At 55.8% G+C, this 21,564-nt stretch overlaps 2 protein-coding genes across 3 annotated transcripts in view; both read left to right on the top strand.

Annotated features, from left to right (window-relative positions):
* The window catches only part of LOC121099807 (E3 ubiquitin-protein ligase TRIM62-like), a 2,307-nt gene extending 1,341 nt beyond the window's left edge, over window positions 1–966 (top strand). The window contains exons 3-5 of the mRNA XM_040619340.1: window positions 228–309; window positions 400–528; window positions 785–966. Coding sequence (XP_040475274.1) covers window positions 228–309; window positions 400–528; window positions 785–966 — 393 coding nt within the window. The remainder of the gene's footprint in view (window positions 1–227; window positions 310–399; window positions 529–784) is intronic.
* Window positions 440–21,564, top strand: part of TRIM62 (tripartite motif containing 62) — a 29,455-nt gene continuing 8,330 nt past the window's right edge. The window contains exons 1-5 of one of the 2 annotated variants that reach the window (XM_040619221.1): window positions 440–528; window positions 1,087–1,498; window positions 13,138–13,233; window positions 17,662–17,918; window positions 18,752–18,867. In XM_040619221.1, coding sequence (XP_040475155.1) covers window positions 1,091–1,498; window positions 13,138–13,233; window positions 17,662–17,918; window positions 18,752–18,867 — 877 coding nt within the window. In that variant the 5' untranslated portion in view covers window positions 440–528; window positions 1,087–1,090. Of the gene's footprint in view, window positions 1,499–13,137; window positions 13,234–17,661; window positions 17,919–18,751; window positions 18,868–21,564 lie in introns of both variants that reach the window. The other variant, XR_005831544.1, reaches the window with a different exon arrangement.

The raw sequence follows: 21,564 nt of genomic DNA, 5'->3' as shown, positions 1-21,564 counted from the left end.
CCCCCCCCCCCAAGCACTCCATAAGAAAGTGAAAAGGAAATCTTGAACTTGCCCTAAGCAAGCAGGGCATTCTCTAGAGCTTATCTTTACGTCTTATGCAAAGGTTGTATTCTATACAGATTACAGGACATATCCTTGCTTGCTTTAATAAAAAATATTTTCCCTAAATCTTCACGTCGATGATCCAGAAAGATGCTCCTTGTTTACTCGTTATCCTCTTAAATTAGCTGTCTTCACCCGCCGCAGGGACCCGAAGCGAGACGCGCATGTTGCTCCGTGTGCAGATCCTGAAGGAACAGCTGGGGTTTGGTCCCGGGGGAGTAGGGGAAGGGTGGGGGCGGAGAGGGGTCCGCAGGCTGGAGGCCCGGCCCCGCCTCTCCTCTCCCCCTCCCGCCGCAGGGGCGGAGTCGCCCGGGCCCGGCCCGCGGGGGCGGGGAGGGAGTCACTGCCGCCGGGAGCTCGCGCTCGGCTGGTTCCGGGTTGAGAGGCTGCGCTCGGACCGGAGCAGTGGCCGCCGAACCGGCAGGGGTAAGGGGCCACGCCGGGCGGGGTCTTGGGGCCGGGATCGGGCAGCTGAGCTTGCTCGCACCCCTCCTCTCCTCTGCCACGCACAGCCGCGGCTCTGCTCTGCCTGGCTTCCCCCTTCCCCAGAATTCCCCATCCCCAGCTTCTCCCCCTCCCCCCTCTGCACCCATCCCGGGATTTCAGCCCTCCTAAAGCCTCCGCCCCCCTTCTGGATCCTCTTCTCCCAGCACCCATCCCTTCACACTGTCCCTTTCTCTAGAACCTCCTTGCCAGGAGCCCCTTCCCACAGACACCAAGGCCCCCTCCCTCCAGCACCCATTGCTTCGAGTCACCCACTACCTCGAGACCACCTTCCTGGACTCGCATCCCGGCTGGTCTCTACCCAGCACCTCTTCCTCGCACCCCCTCTTCCCTCCCGGACAGCCCCCCTTCCTTCTGTAGCTCCTACTCCTGCCTCTCCCCGCCTGCTCCCCGCACCCATCCCTCGGTGCGGCCCCCGACAGCACCTCGCTCGCGCAGCCGCCCCCCTGCATCTCAGAGCCCCCTCTCCGCCGCCCCCAGCGCCATGGCGTGCAGCCTCAAGGACGAGCTGCTGTGCTCCATCTGTCTGAGCATCTACCAGGACCCGGTGAGCCTGGGCTGCGAGCACTACTTCTGCCGCCGCTGCATCACCGAGCACTGGGTGAGGCAGGAGGCGCAGGGCGCCCGCGACTGCCCCGAGTGCCGGCGCACGTTCGCCGAGCCCGCGCTCGCGCCCAGCCTCAAGCTAGCCAACATCGTGGAGCGCTACAGCGCTTTCCCGCTGGACGCCATCCTCAACGCGCGCCGCGCCGCGCGACCCTGCCAGGCGCACGACAAGGTCAAGCTCTTCTGCCTCACGGACCGCGCGCTGCTCTGCTTCTTCTGCGACGAGCCCGCGCTCCATGAGCAGCACCAGGTCACCGGCATCGATGATGCCTTCGAGGAGTTGCAGGTGAGGGTCTCGGCCGGCCGGGGGCGGGGCCGGGGGCGGGGTCCGGGCTGGACCTTGGGCTGGGCCAAGTCAGAATTGTCACGGAGCGGGGCGGCCGGCAGGGTCAGGGCCCTATCAGAATTTGTACGGGACGGGGACGGGGCGTGGCCGCGGCGAGGGGGCGGGGTTCTAGGGGCGGGGCCTAGGGCCATCCGCACCTGGCCGGGTCTGACGCGGACCCGAAGTCTGGGTGGGTCCTTGGTTGGGGAGGGGTCACCCTTGGAGTGGCACGGCCGGCACCAGTGAGATCAGAGCTGGCCCAGGTACGGGCTTGGGGCAGGGTTGGGGGTGGGGACGAATCAGAACTGGAGGGCCACTTTCTGCGGTCAGGGGCCTGGACCTGAAGGCAGGGTCCACAAATGAATGGTTCAGGACAGAGTTGGGACAAAGACAGAGATGGGAATGGGAACACTATCAGGTCTAGACAGGGGGCGGGGCCGCTGTCCAGAATGGGTGAGGACCGTTTGGAGTAGCTGAGGGGCAGCCTTGGGCCACGATGGGGCCGGGCTCAATCAGGTGTGCGTCAGGACCTAAGGGGGCAGTACCAGGGCTAGATTGCGCTGGGCAGGCCAGGGCGAAATCTGAGAGACAGTCTAAGTTATGGCCATCCAAACTGCAGAGAGGGTGAGTTTGGGTGCCAAGGCCTAGGCCAGGGTGTGTGAGGGGTTAAAGCTGGGATCAAGTCCAGGTACTACAAGAACTATTTTGGGTTTAAACCAGAAGAGAGGCCAGGTTGACAGTGGGAACAGAATTTAAAACTCAAGATTTGGAGAATAAGGCCCTGAGGTGAGGTGATTCAAGAAAAGGGGGAGGGGTGGATCTGTGGGAGTCTCCAGAAGCTTTGGTGACCTCCTTGGCTCTGTCACACTTATCAAGACCTTTGAAGACAACATGAAACAGTATATGCAGGGTAACCTGAGCATAGTCAGACTAGGACTATAAATGATCTCCCTTAAACCTTCCCGTCTTCACTGACCAACTCCTACTCAGTTCTCAAAGCCCTGCTCAAATGTCCTGTCGGTGTAAGGCTTCCCCAGTCTCCCCTGGGGAAAAAAAAAAAGGCATTGGAGCTGTATTTCCTCAAATATCCTCTGTTAGTAAGTATGCTGTTTTAAAAAATAGTGTTCCAAGATCAGCTATATTGGGGAAATATAGTATATTCTCAATATCCCCTTGGAGGATTCTCCATGTACATTTTGCATATTAAAGGTTTGGAGAAATCTTGTAGCAAAGAGATCCATTTAATGTGTTTACTAAAATGGCACCCAAGCGTATTTCAGTGTGGAAGTCTAGAATCTTTTTCTTCACCTAAACGATTTCAATTCACCAGTCCTATGTCTTTGGCCTTGGGATACCAGTCTAGCACACAGTTCCCAAAGAGGAGGGACCGTCTCTGATTCATCTTATCTATAGCCCCAAAGTCTGGTACATCAGTATTCATCAGTAAAGTTTGAAGAATGAGTGAATGAATGAATGAATGAATGAGTGACCAATTCTGGCCTGAGCTGGCCCAGACTGTGGAGCCTTTGGAAGCAGATTTTTCACTCATTTTTTTTTAATATGCAGTGAACTAACTTGGCAGGTAGTGAGCTCCCTGGCCCTTGAGATACTAAAGCAGGAGCTAAGTAACTACTTTCCCTATTTTGTAGGAGGTGTTCCCCCCACCACCACCGACATGAGTCTCTGCAAGTCAGCCTGCACTTAGCAGGTGCCTGTGGATGACCCTTGGCCCAGCAGAAATGGCCCCATGTTCACCATCTCTCCCTCCCTGCCCCTTTCATCCCCAAACCATGACTGACTCCCTCCCAGTCTGGCTCTTTGAGGATGGAGAGCAAGAACTGGGGGCTCTGGTTGCTTGCACAGGTTGGCATCAGCCCTCTGTCCCCAGAGCATTTTGTGCCGGGCCGTGGTATCCCCATCTCTCCATCTGTGAAGTCACATAAACAGGGAGGGGAGAAATTTTGACACGGCTGAGTGCAGGTTGTGAGGGTTTGAAGGACTCTGAAACCATCTGTCCAACCTCTTCTAATATAGATGTGGAGACTGAGGTCCAGAGAGGTGATGTGACTCCCCCAAGCCCCCACTACCAGACAATGAGAGAGCCAGGCTAGAAAGCTCTGCCTGCCCCAGGCCAGATCCCTCCTCTGCCACTCAGCCCCTCCTCTCCCCGTCTGACTTTCTAGCTAGAGAGGCCTCTGCCTTCTGAGCCTGCGTTCCCCTGTCTGCAAACCAGCAAATCAGAACAACTGTGTTTTGGTTTTTTACAATTCTTTCCACATCCTGGGGAATGCGGGAGAAATTAAAGGTATATTTTCTCTAAATGTTATTGAAACACTGACTCCTCAGTGAAAAGAACAAGACGGCCACTTACCTACCTTCTAGTGTACTCTCCTCTGGTCGGATAGTCTTGGGTTCCAAACCTTCCTCCAGCCCTGTGTGACTCCGCGAGTCCCTTCGTGTAAGCCTTCATGCTCTGGTCTGTAAACTGGGGTCACAGTGATTCTTTCCCACCATGATTTCAGGAGGCTGACCTGAGGGGGACCGGCTGTTGAAGATGCTTGGCACAGGGGAGGGGTGGAGTCAGCGTGCACTCCCATCCCTTCTCCTACCTGGGAGACCTCAGGTGCCCAGCTGGGCAAATGCCCACACCCGCCTCTCTTGCCTGAAAGGAGGCCTTGCTTTGGAGCCTCCTTTGGGCTTCGCAAGAAGGTGGCAGAGAAACATGCCTTCCTCACTGGAGAGGGAAGGGCTCCTGGGTGAGGTTCAGGCCACTCTGCACCCCACCTGCCTCTCTCTTCATGTGGGGTGACACAATCAACAGAGCAGGGCTCATTCGCTATGTGTGCACTGGGAATGAGGCCGAGCCTGCCCGGCACACCCCCGTCCTCTCCCGGCTGCTGGTGGTTCGTCCCCAGGGCTCCTAGAGCCTGGGCTTGGGCCTCTCTCCTGGAGGACACCAGACTCCGAGCTGCCAGGGCCTTGGAGACCTTTTGGTGCAACCGTCCCTTGACAGATGGGGAAATGGCAGAGGAGGAGGGAGGGGACCTCGCCCCCCGGCTCGAGGCCAGAGGAGGGCTGTGCCTGGGCTCAGCCGGAGTCTCCTCACATCCCACCTAGGGGTGGGCCAAGAGCTTTTACATTTATTATAAATCCTGGAGGCAGCAGAGCAGAAAGGTTAAGAACTCTGGCTCTGTACTGGGCAGCTTCAATCCTGGTGCTCCCATTTTCTGGCAGTGTGGCCTTAGAAAAGTTCACTTCCATCTCTGAGCTCTGAGTCCCTCATTGTCAGCAAGGGGGGTGGATGAAGTAAGATGACATTTGCAAGAACTTAGTACTGCGCTCAGCACAGAGTAAGCACTCAGTAAACGACAGTTCTAGTATGTTACCATACTGCACACTATTGACATCTGGGGCCAGGTACATCTTTGTGTGCAAGGCAATCTTGTGCGTTGTAGAATGTAGTATCTCTGACCTCTAACCACTAGCGCTAACCAGTAGCACTTCCCACCCTCCCACCCCTCCCATCCCTCCCATCCCACCAACCCGTGACAACCCAGAACGTCTTCAGGCTTCCTCAAATGTCCCCTGGGGTCAAAATCAGCCCTGGTTGAGACCCTTGGCCTAGAGAAGCCCTACTCAGCTTTCCAGGCTCAGCTCAAATGTCACCTCCTCCATGAAGCTTTCCCTGACCTGCCAAGCAGAATTGCTTTGAACTTGATTCCAATACTGGGGTCAGATCCTGGCATCATCATTGATGAGCTGTGTGTCTTTGGTCAGGTCACTTCGCTTCTCTAAGCCTCCACCTGCTCACCTATAACATGGAGATAATATGACCTCCCTGGGAGGATGTTCTAAGGGTTAGGGATGCTTTATCAAAAGGGCCTGATACTATGCCTGGCACTGAGTAGCACACAACAATTTTCAGTATCTTTATTGTTTCTGATTATAAAATTAACATAATCAACAGAGCTATATAATATAAAAGTTAAAGTCCCCCCCATAATCTCACCCCATAGAAAAACATCATTAGAATTGCTTTGTGATTCTTCAGAATTTTTACTGTGTAAAGAGCATGTGAGCGTGTGTATGCATGTGTGCGTGTGTGCATGCCCCCCCCCTTTTTTTTCACTGCTGAGCACTGGACCGCAGAGCCAAAGGGAGGGAGGGAACCCCATCTCAGAAGTCTGGGGCTTCTCAGCCAATACCTTTTCGGCCCTGGCGCATTGCCTGAGACTAGACTAAGCGCTTTTCTTTTATTAGCTCATTTAATCTTCATAAAACCCTGTCGAGTGGGTCCTGTCATTTGCTCCTTTTCCAGATAAAGAAACAGGCTCAGAGGAATTGAGTGCCTGGTTCGGTCACCCAGCTGGGAAATGGCGGGGGGCAGGATTAGAAGCCAGTCTGACTGGGCCACTCACAGCCTCCCAGCTGCCTCTGAGGGCCAGGTTGTCGTCCTCCCCCTTCCCCCCCGCTCCCCGCTGCCTGTCTTTGCATTTCAGGTACTCAGCGCAGGGTCAGGCTAGGACACGTGTCTGTGCTAGCTGAGGCACTGAAGGCAGGTGGCGGGACGTCATCTTGGTCAGACTTGCATCTGGCCTGAGACTTCAGCTTCCATGCCTCCAGAGAAGGGATCCCATTCAGTCCCAACCACCCCCTCCAGGCCTTATGTGACCACTGGAGCCTTTCCCAAGGCCTCTGTCCTGCCAGGGCAGACGCTGCTGGATCAGCCTTGGCTGGGAGCCCCGACAAGTTGGGCGTGGTGACCCGAGACACCGAGACAGCCACGTGGGGAAAGAGCAGGGGTAAGGGGACTGGGTTCCAGTCCCGGCTCTCGCTCCTTCCAGCTGAGCCGCGGGCGCTCCCTCCCCTCACCCTGTCCCAGTCTGGGCAACAGAAGTAACAAGACTGGCCGCTTAATGGGTAAAGAGGGAGGGAGAGTCGCTGCCCGTCCAAACAGATCACAGCTGTGAAGCCACTTTCCGTGGAACCACGGACAGGGAGGCAGTTGTGTGTGTTCTAAGGAAGCAGCCTCCACTGTTGCTTCTCCCAGCAAAGGACAGGATTTATGTGCAAACAGCAGTCTCCGTGGAGGCTGGCAGTGAGTCTGACTCAGGGCTGGCTGTCGGCATCCCCAGCTCCCTCCTCACAGGTGTCTGTGGGCTGCCAGGAACATTCATCCAGGACATCTTGGCTAAGCACAGGCCACGGTGTAGGAACTTGAATTTGGGCGGCCTCGGGACGCTGATTTCATAGAAAGCAAAGGATCGGGTAGGCAGTGACAGCCACAGAAAGAAGAACAGCGCTAAGAAAACACGAGCCAGAGTTTATCAGGCATTGGCTGTGTGCAAGGTGCTGTTCCAGGCGTTAACTCCTTTTTCCTCTCCCAGTTCCTGGTGTGGGACTAGCCCCAGCACCATTTCACAGATGAAGACACGGAGGCTGAGAGGTTCCGTAGCTTGCCCAAGATGGAGTGGGTGTGGGAGGATGTGAGACGGATACAGGGGGGAGCCAGAGCCGGGAGCTCAGACTCAGGTCTGTCTGGCTCCGAACTCCCCCTGCTCACCAACGTCCTAACTGCCTCACGCAGCACCCGAAGGTTGGGGGGCGTCAGAGCCATGACACAGCATCGCTTACTTTCCGGACCTTGAGCTCTGCTTGGACACTGGGGTGGGTGTGGAGGATTTGGAGGTGGGTTCCATCTTGAACTCAGGGATTCACTCAGTAATTTCTTCAGTCAGCACCCCTGCTGCCAGGCCATGTGCTGGGCCCGGGAGAGAGCTGAATGAGCCCCAGCCCTGCTGTGGGAGACAGGCCCATCAACTGTGAGGTCACGTCCCCGTCTCCGCTGGCTGTAACCGAGAGTCATCCGGGCCTCTGTGGGGCTGACAGTCGGGCTGAGGGCAGAGAGAGAAGACATTGTGGACACAAGGAATCAACCCACCCCCAGCCCCCGTCGCCTGGGGGCACAGTGCAGGGGCAGGGGCAGTGCTTTGCCTAGCACTCTCACCGAATCTTCACGGCACACCTGTGAGGTGGGTCTCATTGCCCTGTTTTACAAACGAGGAAACCGAGGCTCAGACACTGCCCACTGCCACGGCACCAGGAAGTGTTGCTGGAACTGGGACTCAGGTTGTCAGACCAGGGACAGGCATGGAGATGAGTGGGTGGGTGGTTGTGGCTGGAGGGGAGAATGTCTGGGGCCAGGCGGGAATAGGAGAGTGAGGTTGGGCCGGCTCGGAAAGGGCCTTGAACACACGCCCCCATACACCCCAAGGAGCTTGGATTTGTTCCTGGAGATGCTGGGGAGCCAGGAACAGGTTTGAGCTGGCAAGCGGGGCCTGGTCAGGTCTGCGTGATGGGCAGTGGGCAGTTTGGAGGGCTGGGAGAGCCTGGGGGCAAGGGGAGCAGCCAGGAGGCCTTGTGAGAGACTGCGAGTAGGGGGGTCCGTGAGGGGTGAGGCTCAAAGAGAGAGAGAGAAGACATGCAAAGAGTTCAGGCCTGCCGGGGGAGCAGGAGCTTGAGGATGGGGGAGAGGAAGAAGGTGGTGCCAGTTCAGTTTGCCGTGGTAAGACTTCCGGCGTCCTCGGGTCAGAGCAGGAGAGAGAGCAGTACGGGAGCGTGGAGAAGGGGAGGGGGCCTGGGCACCCACGTGGCCCTTTCATGCGGCCATCTTATTTACTCCCACCCCAAACCCATGGGTGGCTCTGATGCCCATTTTACAGATTAGGCTCTGAGAGGTGGGCCCTGAGAGGGGAAGAGATGATCCGCCCAAGGTCATGCAGCTGGGATTCAAACCCAGGTTTTTCTGAGGCCAGAGTTCACGCTATCTCTACTGGGCAGCACTGCTTGTGATGGGGCTGAGACGGCTCCCTGAAGCCTTGGGCAGGTGGCTTCCTGCAGCAGCTAGGCTGGGAGAGGGCTGGCCCCACAGGAGGGGAGGTCTGCCTTTGGGAGCATAGGAGCCCTGGCTCTCTGTCCTCCCCCCAGCTGCTGCCCCAGTCCTGGCCTCTCCAAACCTATGGGAGCCCCAGAGCCTCTCAGCTGACATTTGCATAATTGTCTGCTCAGGTTTGTTGCTGGCCCTAACTTTGCTCCCTCTCCAAAGCTGTGGCTCTGCCCTCTGAGGTTTGTCCCTCCTGACTCCCCTCTTCCTGGCATCCTCCTGCTCTGATGGGCCGGCAGAGTCCAGCTCCCCCAAGCTGACCTTCAAGGCCTCCTCCACCCCCTGCTCGCACCCCAGCTGGCCCCACTGGCCTTTCCACTTTGGAACTCCACCCCCCTGTCCATACCTGGCTCCTGTCATTCCCAACTGCCCCCCACTTCCTGCACACACCAGGTGTGCCCCTGCCCAACTGGTCTCTCCACCTGGGGTGCTCTGGCCCCACCCAGGAGACCTGAAGGAACCCTGCCCATCCGTCCATCTTCCCTGGGCTTTCCATCAGACATAAAGTCTCTCCTGGAAGCTCTGCTGCTTCTGACTCCCTGCTTCACACGTAGTTGGGATGATTACGATGATCGTAACAGCAGCCAAGAGTGACAGTGTACCCTGTGCGTCACGTCAGGTCATGAATCAAGTCATCGGATGCTCACAGCCCCAGAGCCAACACTGGTATTAGCTGCACTTTACAGATTTGGAAACGGAGCTGTGTAACCTTAGGCCAGCTGCCTGACCTCTCTGAGCCTCGGTTTCCGCCTCCATGAGATGGAGGTGATAAAGGCCCTTGCCTCCTGAAGGGGTTGTGAGAATTGCATGACACGCGCCTGTGAGCCCACACCGCGCCGCTGCCCTTCGGCAGAGCCACTCCTTCCACCACGGGCTTCCTGTTTGTGTCTCGCTTCTGCCCGCAGTACGTTTGCCGGCTGGTTCTCTGTCAAGCTGTGTGGCCACGGGCCAGTCAGTCCCTTTCCGTGCGCTTCAGTTTCCTGTTAGAGAGATCCAGAGGGTTTGACCAGACGGTTCCTGGTGCTCTGCATCTGTGCCGCCTGAGACACTAGCCACCGTCCCCTGGGGCTCTTGAGCTCTTGGAATGTGTCTCCCAACATCTCACTGCCACTGAGGAACTGAGTTTCAGTTTTATTTCATTTCAAATCATGTGAACTTTACGTGTGGCTGGTGGTGGCTGTATCGGACAGTGCAGGTCTGGACCAAGAGACAAGGCTGGAGAAGAAATTTGGGGCCAGGGGTGAAGGCCTTGAGTGCCGCACTCAAGCTTCGTGGCCGTCTGCCCCGACGCCATGGAAATCCTGCAGTGGGACACGGGGGAGAAGCGTGGACAGATCTGTCCCACAGAGCAGTCACTACAGCTGCTCTGTGGGGCACTTGGAGCGTGCAGGGGCAGAGGAGAGCCTAGGGTCACAGTCCAGGAAAGCAGGGGTGAAAAGCAAACCAGGGGCAGTGGGTGTAGACAGGAGACAACTGGCAAGACAAACGTGATGACCGGTTGCCCTGGTGGGCGGGCAGTGTCAAGGATGACTCCCAGATTTCTCACGTGGATGGCAGTAGGGGTCGGGGTGGCCTTCGCTGAGATGGCGGCCTGGGAAGAGCAGCAAGTCTGGTGTCCCCTAACCCTATTCCAGCATTCTCTGTCACATTAACTCACGTGTCCCTGTCTTCTCCCCCAACTCATTGGCACCCCTCCTGAGGCATCCCTCTGCCTGTTGCTGACACAGCACCATGTGGGCTCAAGGAGACCTCCGCTCATGTTTGTGGAACGAGCAAAGGAGTGTCCCGGTGCTTCCAGGGTCCAGGAGGAAGAGGCAGGCCTGCCCTCCTCGTTCCTTGGCCCTGGAAGCAGGGAGCGATTTGTCCAATTCCCTAGGGTGCCCTCAGCCACGTAAGGAACTCCGCCTCCAACACGGTTTTCTCAGGGATGCTGAGGAGCCACGTGGGGAGCTGAGTCTCGCGTGGACCTGTGAGGACACGAGGGGGGACGACTGTCACACTCAGCTCATCCCTCAGACACCTGCATCTCAGCTGTGTCCCAAGCTGGACAGCCCCGGGGCTGGCAGGGAGGGCCTGAGGCGCCGTCCATCTGTCCTCTCAGGTGAATGAGATTTGTCTGTCTGTTCCGATGACTCAGACGCCCGTGAACCTGCTAGGACTGACGCTCGGCTGTTCGCAGCGGCTGAGCGGCGGCAGGTAGCTGGTGTGGATCTCTCTCCCTGGACAACCGGCCTGCAGGAAAGGCCCCCGGGCAGGGGTGGGCTGGCGCCAGCGTGCTCCAGTCCCTGCCGGCTGACTGTGTCGGTGTATTCCCAGCCCGTGACCTCACATGGATCGCTGGGAATCGGCTTTGCTGGCAGCATTTACACCACAGAAATTGGCAAGTTAGCAAACACTAGAAATCAAGGCTTTCCTCTTTTTTTTTTTTTTTTTTTTTGAGGGCCAACTTCCTAGCTCATCACTGAGCGGCGATCAGCCATCAGGGACCCAGGCTCCCTCCTCCTCCTACCCCTCTGGCTTCAGCTTGTGACTTCCATCTTTACAGCTGCCTCATGGCCCGAGGCGGCTCCTGGAGCCACACAAGCTGCCCCAGTGTCCCCATCTAACTCCTGTTTCCAAGACTGCCTCCTCGTCGTCCTGCCACTGTGTCATCTCAGGTGACAGCTCAGAGAAGAGGAGCCTTCCCTGACCACCCTCCCCCAAACTCACCCCCGTCCCGCACCCCTTTATTTTCTCTAGAGTACAGACCATAACCCAGAATCGCCTGATTCTTTGGTGATTTTCCTTGCTCATTATCTCTCTTCCCCACCACACTGGACGGTCCCTGTGGATAAGGACTGTCTGTCTCGCTCTCTACTGTATCCCCAGAGCCTCAGCGGTGTCTGGCACATAGTAGTTGCTCAATAAATATTTGTTGCATGACTAAAGGATAGTAAGCAAAGATAATTTCTGCATGCTTCCCTTAGCGTGTCATCATGACCATCTTCCCATGTTGCCACCTTGTCTATAAAATTAGTTGGACCAGATGTTTTCCAAGGGTCCTCCCTGCTCTGATGAGCTGAGTGAGTAGGAGGGAGATGAGGGTGAACAGGTAAGTCAGCTCCCTGGCGTCTCTCACAGCCCAGGCTGACTGGAAAACCCAGGTCCTGCTCAGAAGCTGTTTCCACAGAAATTCATCTGCAAAGCAAACTTCCTCGAGTCCCATCTTAGTGTCAGGTCTTTGACGGGTACAGGGAATAGAGAGCAGGTAAGGGCCCGCTCCACAGGACTCATGGGCTCGTGGCGGGGGGGCACTAGGGATAGACAGGAGAACTAGTTATGATACATTGAGCGAAATGGCCAATACATGCAGACAGCTGGCCCTGTCATGGGGGTACCCACCTCAATGTCACATTTGTTCATTTGACTACTATTCATTGAGGCCCTGCTGTGTGCTGAGCACTGTGCTAAACACTGGGGATCCAACAGTGAACAAACCAGACAAGACTCCTGCTCTCAGGATATTCACAGTCTGGTGGAAGAGACGAGCAGTAAACACGCTAACAAGTGAGCAAGAGCGTCTCGGACAGCAGAAGGTGCTAGGAAGACCTCGAAACAGGATGTGGGGCAGAGGGTGTAGGGGCTGATGTTGTACCTGGGGCAGTCAGGTGAGACCTCCCTAAGGAGGTGGCGTCTGAGCTGATATGTTAATGACACAACGGAATCACCAGGAGAAAATCCCAGGGGAGTGCATTGGCCCCAGGAAGCAGCAAGGGCGAAATCATGAGGCTGAGACAAGCCCGTGATGGAGCAAGAAGAAGAAGGCCACCTTGACTGCATGGGAGCAAGGGGAGAGGGATGGTGGAGACAGGTGTGGGACTAGGGTGAGGTGCAGCATTGAAATAGGCACCCCAAAACTCAGTGAGATGGATAATACTTAATGCAGTTTTTAAAAATATGAAAGCAAAAAACCCATGATGAACAGAAGATCAAATTTTTAAATAAAAACAAAATTACTAGCACTGTCATGCTGAGCCCTACTGGAATCTGAGGCGAAGGAAAAGTCAGTAATACTGATCGTGGCCTTATTGAAGTTTTCCATATGTTGTATATTATGGCTTCTCGCCGCTGTTTGCCATGAGTGTCATCCCTGTAGAAAACATGTCAGCTGACGTCAAGATCATGGTCCAATTATGGTTTTCCCCTTACTTGCTTGGCTGCATGCTTTGGGACCAGTTTCATGACCTCTCTGTACCAATTTTTCCATCGGAAAAATGTTTGTTCCTCTGTGTTGTTGAAGAGGATTAAATGACCCGATACAAGCAAAGGACCGAGAACAGCGCCTAGCGCACTGGATGCCTTAGTCGTAGCGGAGAACAGTGGTATGGCCTTGGTACCCACCCGAGGAGTCTCAGCCACGAGTCCCCGCCAGCAAATGAGCCTGGGGTGGAATGTATGTGGAAGCGGGTTGGAGACAGGGAGACCACCAGCTCTTACGATGGCTGGAGGGGAGGCTGTTGCAAAACTGCGGAGGAAAGATGGAAAGATGAAAGCAGCCGGAGCATCTGGGAGACTTGGGCGTTGTTGAACTGTGCGGGGAGGACGGTGTTGGGCCAGGTCGCGGGAGCGCGGCGGCGGTCTGTCCCGGGCCCCACATCCCGGTCTTGTGTTGTTCCAGAGGGAGCTGAAGGAGCAGCTTCAGGCCCTTCAGGACAGCGAGCGGGAGCACACCGAGGCGCTGCAGCTGCTCAAGCGACAGCTGGCGGAGACCAAGGTGAGCAGGGCCTGGGCGCGGGGGCGGGGCCTGCGGGGCGGGGATGGGGCGGGGCTTAAAGGTGCCAGACCTATTACGAGAGGGGCGTGGCTGGGGGTGGGACGGAGGCGGGGGCCTACGAAGGTAAGTGTGACAGTACCCTCTCCCAGGACTGAGGGCAAGGATTTGGGCTGGTGCCTGGGTGTAAGAGTGGGGCCCTTTCTCCCTTCCTGCTCTGGGCGGAAGGTGAGGTGGGATCAGGGAGCAATCCAGGAAAACAACCCTGAGCCTGTTTCCTTGAAGCCGTCCTGATGATTTGGGGACCAGCCTTGGTATCGCTCTCTTAAAGTCAGTCCGTGGGGATATGGACTCTGCCGTAAAGTCGGGACAATTCCTGTAGTCTCTGGCTGCAATGGTTTGAAAAGAAAGGCTTTTTCTGGGCCTGAGAGGGAGGCCCTGGATTCTGATCCAGCCCCTAACTCACCGTGTGACAGTGGGTAAACTGTCTACTATTCTGGACCCCCGGTCTTCCCATCTGTACACTGGAGACCCTGCCAGGCTCCTTCCAGCCCTGAAGTTCTAGATCCCAGGACCTCCCTCTGAATTCCCACCACAGATGTGTCACCAACTGGACAAGAGTTGCTTTGATTTCTGCCCTTTCTGGGACCAACAAGTGGGGACTCAGGCCCAGCTGCTAAGCTCTGCGGTGATTGCAGTCTGGCCCCCCTCACTAGCAAAGGTGCAGCTGCCAGCAGCAGCTGAAGTAGAGCCTTAGGAATGCTCTGGACCTCTGGGGGGGTCCCCTGGGGGCCTAGAGAGGCCATTTGAGATCCAGACCTGTGCCCCAGCTCGGCCACCAACCCGTGTGGGGTCTCAGGGAGGTCATGACAAACATTTCTTTAGAGAACATTCTGGAGTGCCTGTGGGCAGGACCCTCAGCAGGCAATAGATGAAAAACAGAGAGCGCTGGCCTATTTGCCTTCCACAGCCTCAGTTTCCCCATCTGCCCAGTGATTCTGCACCCTCAGGTGAAGAGAAGCAAATGGAAGCCTCTGTGTGAATGAAAGTAGAATATTATGGTCTAGTTTTTTCCCCAGCGTTCTCTTCTCTCCACTCCCCATTGTTTTTCTCCACTGACCTTTTCCTCCCCTGCTTTCCTGTCCATCTGTCTACCTCTGGGGGGTCCTGTGGGGCCACCTCCCCCTCCAGTTCCCCAAGCCCTGCTTCCTGTCTGGACTGGGGTGTTTATACAAGAAATGCCTATGGATGCTTTGGAGGTCATATTTCACCTGGTGCCTGACTCGCTTTCCTGCAGCGCCTGCCCCTCCAATGGCCCGGCCTGAGGGCCTGTCTGATCTCCCTCCCTGGGCCCAATGTTTTCCTTGGTCGGTGCTGACCAAGTGACGCATTCTTGGCAGGGTGTTTTTCTGAACCGGCCCCCATTCCTCTGAGCCCCAGTGTATTCCCAGGGATGTGGTGGGCTGGGGTAGGGGCTGCTTTCCCAGGCACAGCACCAAAGGGATTGGGGGTGGGGTGGGGGTGGCTCTGCCCTAGAAAAAACTAGAATAAATGAGGCACGCCAGTTGAGCTGAACCTTTCTCTGGGCTGGTAATTGTGTTTTCCGTCATTGTCTCACTGAACCCCACAGAATGTCACCTCTGTGACAGCAGGACTCCCCAGAACCTAGCACAGTGCCTCCCGCACAATAAATAGTTGTAGAACAAATGAGTGTGTGTGGTGTGAGGGGGATATCTTCCGAGGTAGGAATGTGAGCTCCATTTTATTGGCAAGGAAACTGAGGCACAGAGAGGTTGAGGAACCAGCCTAAGGCCCCACAGCTAGTAAGTGGTTAATTGGGAGCTTGCTGTCCAATTTTGTCAGAACCTAGAGCGTATTCCAGCCCCACGCTGGGAGGTCCTTAGCCGGATCTATGTCTTTGTGGTCAGCAAGACAGGCAGGTTGGCAAGACCTTTCAGGGACATACTTGAAGCACCCATGGTTGGCTGTCACTCCGATGTTCCACTTTTGAACTACCCTTCCCTGTCTCTCCCGCTTTTGCTACCCATCCTCCTCCGTCCTGCAGGTAGTAGGCCCCCATCCTAAAAAGAAGACGGAGTCTGCACCCACCTCTGCAGAGCAATTTTTGGCAAGACTCTTTCCTCCTTTACCTCTCAAGCTGATTCTGACTGCCAGCCTTGTGCCAGGCCCTGGGATGGGCACGGGAAGCGCAAGGCTGGGAAAGACGTCATTCTTACCCCCGGGGGGTTTGTCCACTAGCTGGAGCCACATAAAATGTGAGACTGTGTATTTGGAATATTTACGAAATGCTCTGGAGACATTTAACTATTTCACTGCCTGAGAAAGTTAGGGAGAATGTCACAGAGGAAGTAGCTTTCAATCTGGGTCTTGCAGGTTGAGTAGGAGTTTGCCTGTTGAATAAAGAATTTATTGGGGGGTGGGCCATTCTAGGCAGGTAGAATTGCAACTCAATGGCACTAGAGAGGTAAATTGGGATCAGATGGAGGACTTTGAATGCCGGGCTAAGGAATTTAGTGTTTTACGAGTTATCAGGGAGCCCAGAAAGGTTCCTAAACGGCTTTGACCCACTTTGCACATTGGAAGGGTCACTGTGGCGGTGAGTTTGTTGTCAAAGACAGAGCTGACTTGCAGACCAAGAGAGTTGGATGGCCTGTGGGATCCCAGGAGTCTGTGTGGTTGAGGCAGGTGGAAAGATGAATGTGGTGCTCGGGAGATGTGCAAAGCCATGGGTAAGGACATGGCAGCCATCCTCAAAGCAGTGGGGGTGGAACATCTAGGAGGGGATGTAGGTGAGAACGAAAGGAGCTGGCCCGGAGGGAGCAGCCACAGAGGTGGGAGGCAAACCAGAACTTGCAGCTAGTGGAGGGTGGCCAGTGCGCTAAACGCTGCCACGGAGGGGCCCAAAAAGGAGCCGGAAGGGGTGGCTGTGGGATTTGGGGGGGCCTTGGAGGGCAGCGGCAGATGGTGCAGGGAGGGCAGGCCCCATCTTCTCCACCTGTGACCCGCACAGAAGCCTCAGGGTTCAGGGAGGGGCTCAGGGAGGCCACAGGCAGCCTGGCTGTTCATCCCCAGCCTCTCCTCCGCCCCCTTTGTCTGCCTGGCGCTCTGGGTGGGCATGCGCGGGGCGGCTGGCCCGCTGCCAGCAGTTCTTCCTGCTGCCGCCACAGGAGGGAACTGGCCCTAATTGAGCCTTTGTCAAGCCTCCCACAGAGCCCGGGGCACTGAACACAGCAGGGTCTCTGACTCTCTGAACTCCCAGCCAGAATCCCACAAAGTAAGATTGCAGAGGCAGGCCCCCGCACGCTGCCCTGCCGCAGCCGGCCACACTTCTGCAGCCCGCATTGTCCCTGCATCCCCAGTTGACTTCCCGCCTGTCCTGCAGGCCCCCCGCTCAGAAGCCATCTCTCTGTAATCAGCCTCTTTCTCCGTACCTCGGACAATGCCATGCACTTCGTGAACACGCCCCCACTGATCTTGCCCAGAACCCCGCGATGTGGTCGTGTAACTCCTCTCACAGATAAGAGAACAGCCTCAGAGACATCAGGCAACTGAGGTCGCCGCCGCTGGAGACCCAGAGCTAGGACTCTCACCCGGGCTATTGGGCGCCGACACCCGTGCCCTTCACCACACAGGTCCCTCCTGGGCCTGGCAGTGCCCGCGGGAGCAGAGAAGTAGGCAAGTCCAGTCTTGCCTCCTGTGATCAGGGCTTTAACCTCCAGCTCTGGTTTCTCAGCTGGGGGGTCGCAAGGGTGGCAGGACAGGGTGGGTGACCACCAAGGTTTGCCCGGCACGTTGCGGTTTTTAAAGCTCTCTGATATCTGTGATTTCCTTGTCATCTTTGCTTGAGCCCCATGAGTGATTTTTTTTTAACAAATAAAGACCTCCCTGTAGCCTAGACTGAACGGAGCATCTTCTCCCCGCCCACCACTCTTCCCCAGCATCCCTGCCCTCCCACCCCCAGGCCGGAAAGCTGGGCATCAGCCTCACACCTTTCTCTCCTGTATCCCTACAGCCAGCCGGTCCGGCACCAGGGCTAAAGAGGCTGCCCCCAAATGTCTTCCAAGCCATAGCCCCTCTGCGGCTCCTCTAGTTCAAGCCTCAGTGATTTTCCTAACGGGCACGTGGAATCCGGTGCTGTCCCCTGCTAGGCCAGCTCCGCGTCCCGCCACCATGCTTTTCTTTTTTCTTTTTTTTTTTATGATTTTTTATTATATTATGTTAGTCACCATACAGTACATCCCCAGTTTCCGATATAAAGTTCGATGACTCATTAGTCCGCCACCATGCTTTTCCACGTGCCCTTCCCCCACCCTTGCTTCTCACCACAGCGAGGCTCTCGGCTTCCTCCTCTCTCGCAGGGGTCACCCCATCTGCTCCCTCTGGCCTAACCCCTGATGACTGTCCCCACAGTCTTCCACCAAAAGCTTGCGGACCACCATCGGGGAGGCGTTCGAGCGGCTGCACCGGCTGCTGCGCGAGCGGCAGAAGGCGATGCTGGAGGAGCTGGAGGCCGACACGGCGCGCACGCTGACGGACATCGAGCAGAAAGTCCAGCGCTACAGCCAGCAGCTGCGCAAGGTGCAGGAGGGGGCCCAGATCCTGCAGGAGCGCCTGGCCGAAACCGACCGCCACACCTTCCTGGCTGGGGTGGCCTCGCTGTCTGAGCGGTAAGTGCCCGCCCGCCAGCCGCCCTCCTGGGACAGGTATCCCCTCCCCAGCCTGTGTGGGAAGGTGGGGCTGGAGGCACAGCTGGTGGTTAGCAGAGAACTCCTTCATTCCCATCTTCATCAGACAGGTCCGGGCCATCTGCTGTGTGCCAGGGCCGGGGCTAAATTAGCTTTATGTGTTTATATTGTGGTCTCTGTATAGTAAGCAGAATCATATAGGATATTCCTTATAGTGCAACGTTATTTATATTACAAATATAGATTATATTGTTTATAATATTGATATTATAGGTAATAAATAATATTTATATTATTATAATCCTCTTAGCTCCCTTGGAGGTAGTTACTGCTGCCATCCCCATTTGACACATGTAGGAACAGGCACAGAGACGCTAGATCACTTGGCCAAGACCCCTCTATATATGGCAGAGCCAGGATTCAACTGCATGGCTCTCTGGTCCTATAGCCGCCTTTAATAATGATACCACTTCATTATTGGTCTGTTGATGATCAATCCTGACAGCTAACATCATGTATTCAGTGTTGACCGTAAGCCAAACACTGTGGTAGCACTTTAAGTACATGACGCCGGGTCATCCTCAAAACAAACCTGGGGGGCAGGTGCTACCTTAGTACCCATTTTAAAGATGAAGAAACTGAGGCCAGCTAGAGAAGTAGGAAGTGGCATAAGCAGGCACTTGACTCTGGGGCTGGCAGACTTTACATACATGACCTTGACCTTTGTCAGCTGCCCTGAAGGTGGCTGTAGGGCCCCCAGTGTTGAGACCAAAATCCAGCCCCCAGTGCAGCCTGCTCTCCTTCCTTCTTTCCAGGCTTAAAGGGAAAATCCATGAGACCAACCTGACTTATGAAGACTTCCCGACCTCTAAGTACACAGGCCCCCTGCAGTACACCATCTGGAAGTCCCTGTTCCAGGACATCCACCCAGGTAAGGCCCTTCCTGCCAGTCCCCAAGAGCGCCCAGGAAGAGGCAAGGGTTAGCACGGGCAGGAGCTAGGAGGGTACCCCCCAGCCCAGCTGCCTGCTCTAAACAGAGCATGGGGGCAGGGCAGAGGGATGAGGAGAGTTTCTTGCGAGCACCTGCTGTGTTCCAGGGCTTGTGCCGGGCACCCACACAATCACTTAGCTCAGTGAATCCTCATACAGCCATTATGAGGCCATTAGTATGTCCATGCTCCAGATGAAGAGACTGAGGCCTTGCCCAGTTCATTCATCCGTCCTCCACATACAGCACATATCACACCACATACTATGCTAGGTATTGGAGACATAGCAGTGAGCAAAAGAGGCAAAAGTCCCTGCCCTCGTGGGTCTTACATCATAGGGGGAGAGAAAATGAAAGTAAATAAGTAAAATCCATAGTTCATTATATAAGGAAAAAAGACAAGGGAGCTAGGGGATGTTAGGTTGGATAGTGATTTTAGGTAGAAGGCCCAGTTAGAAGACCTCACCGGGAAGGAAGCATAGAAGTAAAGGCCTGAAAGAAGAAGGAGAGTGATCCATGCAGGTTTCTGAGGGAAGAGTGTTCCTGGCAGTGGGGATAGCAAGTGCAAAGGCCCTGAGGCAGGAGCAAGCCTGGCATATTCAAGGAACAGTGAGGAGGCTGGTGTGGCTGGAGTGGAAGAGAGTAGAGGTGAGGAGGTCAGGGAAGTAGCAGACTGGCCAGACCCCCAGGCCAAGGTGAGAACTTCAGATTTCATGCTGAGTGCGATGGGAGCCATTGGAGGGCTTGGGGACATGCAGTGACATGCGCTTAAGTTCCTCGAGGCTCCGTCTCATTCCCAGGTTAAGAACGGACTGAAGGGGGTGAAGGGTGGGGCTGGGACCTGGTTAGGAGGTTTCCACGATACTCCGGGCCAGTGATGGTGGCGTGGAGCTGGGTGATGGCAGTAGAGGTAGAAAAATGATCAGATTTAGGATATACTTTGAAGGGAGAGCCAACAGGATCTGCTAATGAGTCAGATCTCAGGTGTGAGAGAAAGAAGACAAGGAAACTACAATGATGCGGGCCGAGGTGCCTGGAAGGACAGAGCTGTAAGCGCGTGAGGTCTGCCATACGGGTGAGCTGTCTAAGTGCTGGTGCTGAGAAGGCAGATGGAATGACTAGCATCGTAGAGGACAAGGGTCAGGGCTGGCGATGTCATCATGTGGACAGTATTTAATGAGCCTGGATGACATCACCTAGGAAGTGAGAGAAGAGAGATGGGGGCTCTTAACTTGGAAGACCTGGGGCACTCCCAGGTAGTAGGGACAGGAGGGAGACCCAGCCAAGGGGACCAGGAAGGAGCAGCCAGAGAAGTGGGCCGGGGGCGCGGGGGGTGGGAACCCGGGTGTGTCCTGGAAGGCCAGTAGGGAGAGTGGCTGATGGCAGCAAAGGCCGCTAAGCCAGGTGGGAGAACCCCGAACCGACTGCTCTCCAGCAACATGGAGGTCTTCGGTGATGAGAGCTTAGCGGAGCCATAGGGGCGTAAGCCGGGTAGGAGGCCATCCAAGAGCGAACGGGAGGAGAGCGAGTGGAGAGAGTGCGTGGAGACAGTGCTTTCTATTTCTAAGACAGGCGTTTGATTTAGGGGATGGAGAGAGAAGGTGGCAGAGGCTGATGAAGGTGGAAGAAGTAAGAGCCTATTTGTGGGCGACGGGAAAGACCCAGTGGAAGGAGGGCCGAGCTGAGGGCGAAGGGCAGAGAGAGTGGCTGGGGAGACAGCCAGGAGGGAGGGTCTGCTGCTGCCTCTGCTGGGAGCCCAGACAGCTCATCTTCGGTAGCCCAGAGGAGGGAGAATAAATGAGCAGTGGTGGGAGCTTGAGAGGATTCTCCTCTGTTGGCCTCTCCTTTCCCAGTGAGGTGGGAAGCAAGGTTGTCGGCTGAGATGAGGATGGGTGAGAGGAGGTGATGGGAGGTTCGCAGAGAGAGGAGGTCTGAACAGGTTTCTAGTGGAGGGAGTAGACCCCGGCACCTGAAATCATACCAACCTACAAAGGCACCATGTCCTTTAAAGGTGAGACATGGATATAAAGGGGAGTTCTCCCTAAGAGGTAGGCACTATTATTATCCTCATTTTTTCGGTTGAGGAAAGAGGCACAAAACCGTTAGGAACTTGTCCATGATCACATCCTGGAAGTGCTACAGCCAGGATTTGCACTCAGACCTCCAGAGCCCAGAGCCTGTGCCCTTACCTACTAAGCCAACCGGGCATCCTCTGGCCTCACACCAACCCAGGAAGACGGGGTGGGAGACTGAGGCTCAGAGAGGCTCACTGATTTCCTTAGTCACACAACAGGCAGAGCTTGGATTCATTCTTTCGACCTATGTAGACTTTGAAAGTCCCTGAAGGCATTTTTAGGAGTCAGGAGAAACAGATGGGCAAACCTGTCAGACCCTGACAGCTATGATGAGGGACTCACACAGTGCTGTGGAAACCCCGAGGGGGAAAGAGGAGGCTCTGGATGGGGCAGGGGAGGGGCCAGGAGAAGCCCTCAACAGATGATGTTTGAAGGCTGAGGCTTTTGCCACTCGGGGAAGGGTGGGGCCTGGTGGGGCCTCCAGACTGTTCCTAGTGTGGGGAACTGCAGAGGCAAAGGCAGTGGGGAGGGCAGGAGCGTGAATGATCCCAGGATGTTCATGATA

This window comes from Ursus maritimus, unplaced genomic scaffold, assembly GCF_017311325.1.
Source record: "Ursus maritimus isolate PB19 unplaced genomic scaffold, ASM1731132v1 scaffold_32, whole genome shotgun sequence".
NCBI classification, from domain to species: Eukaryota; Metazoa; Chordata; class Mammalia; order Carnivora; family Ursidae; genus Ursus; species Ursus maritimus.
Note: the sequence above shows the minus strand (reverse complement) of the source record. Positions and strands in the feature narration are given on the sequence as shown.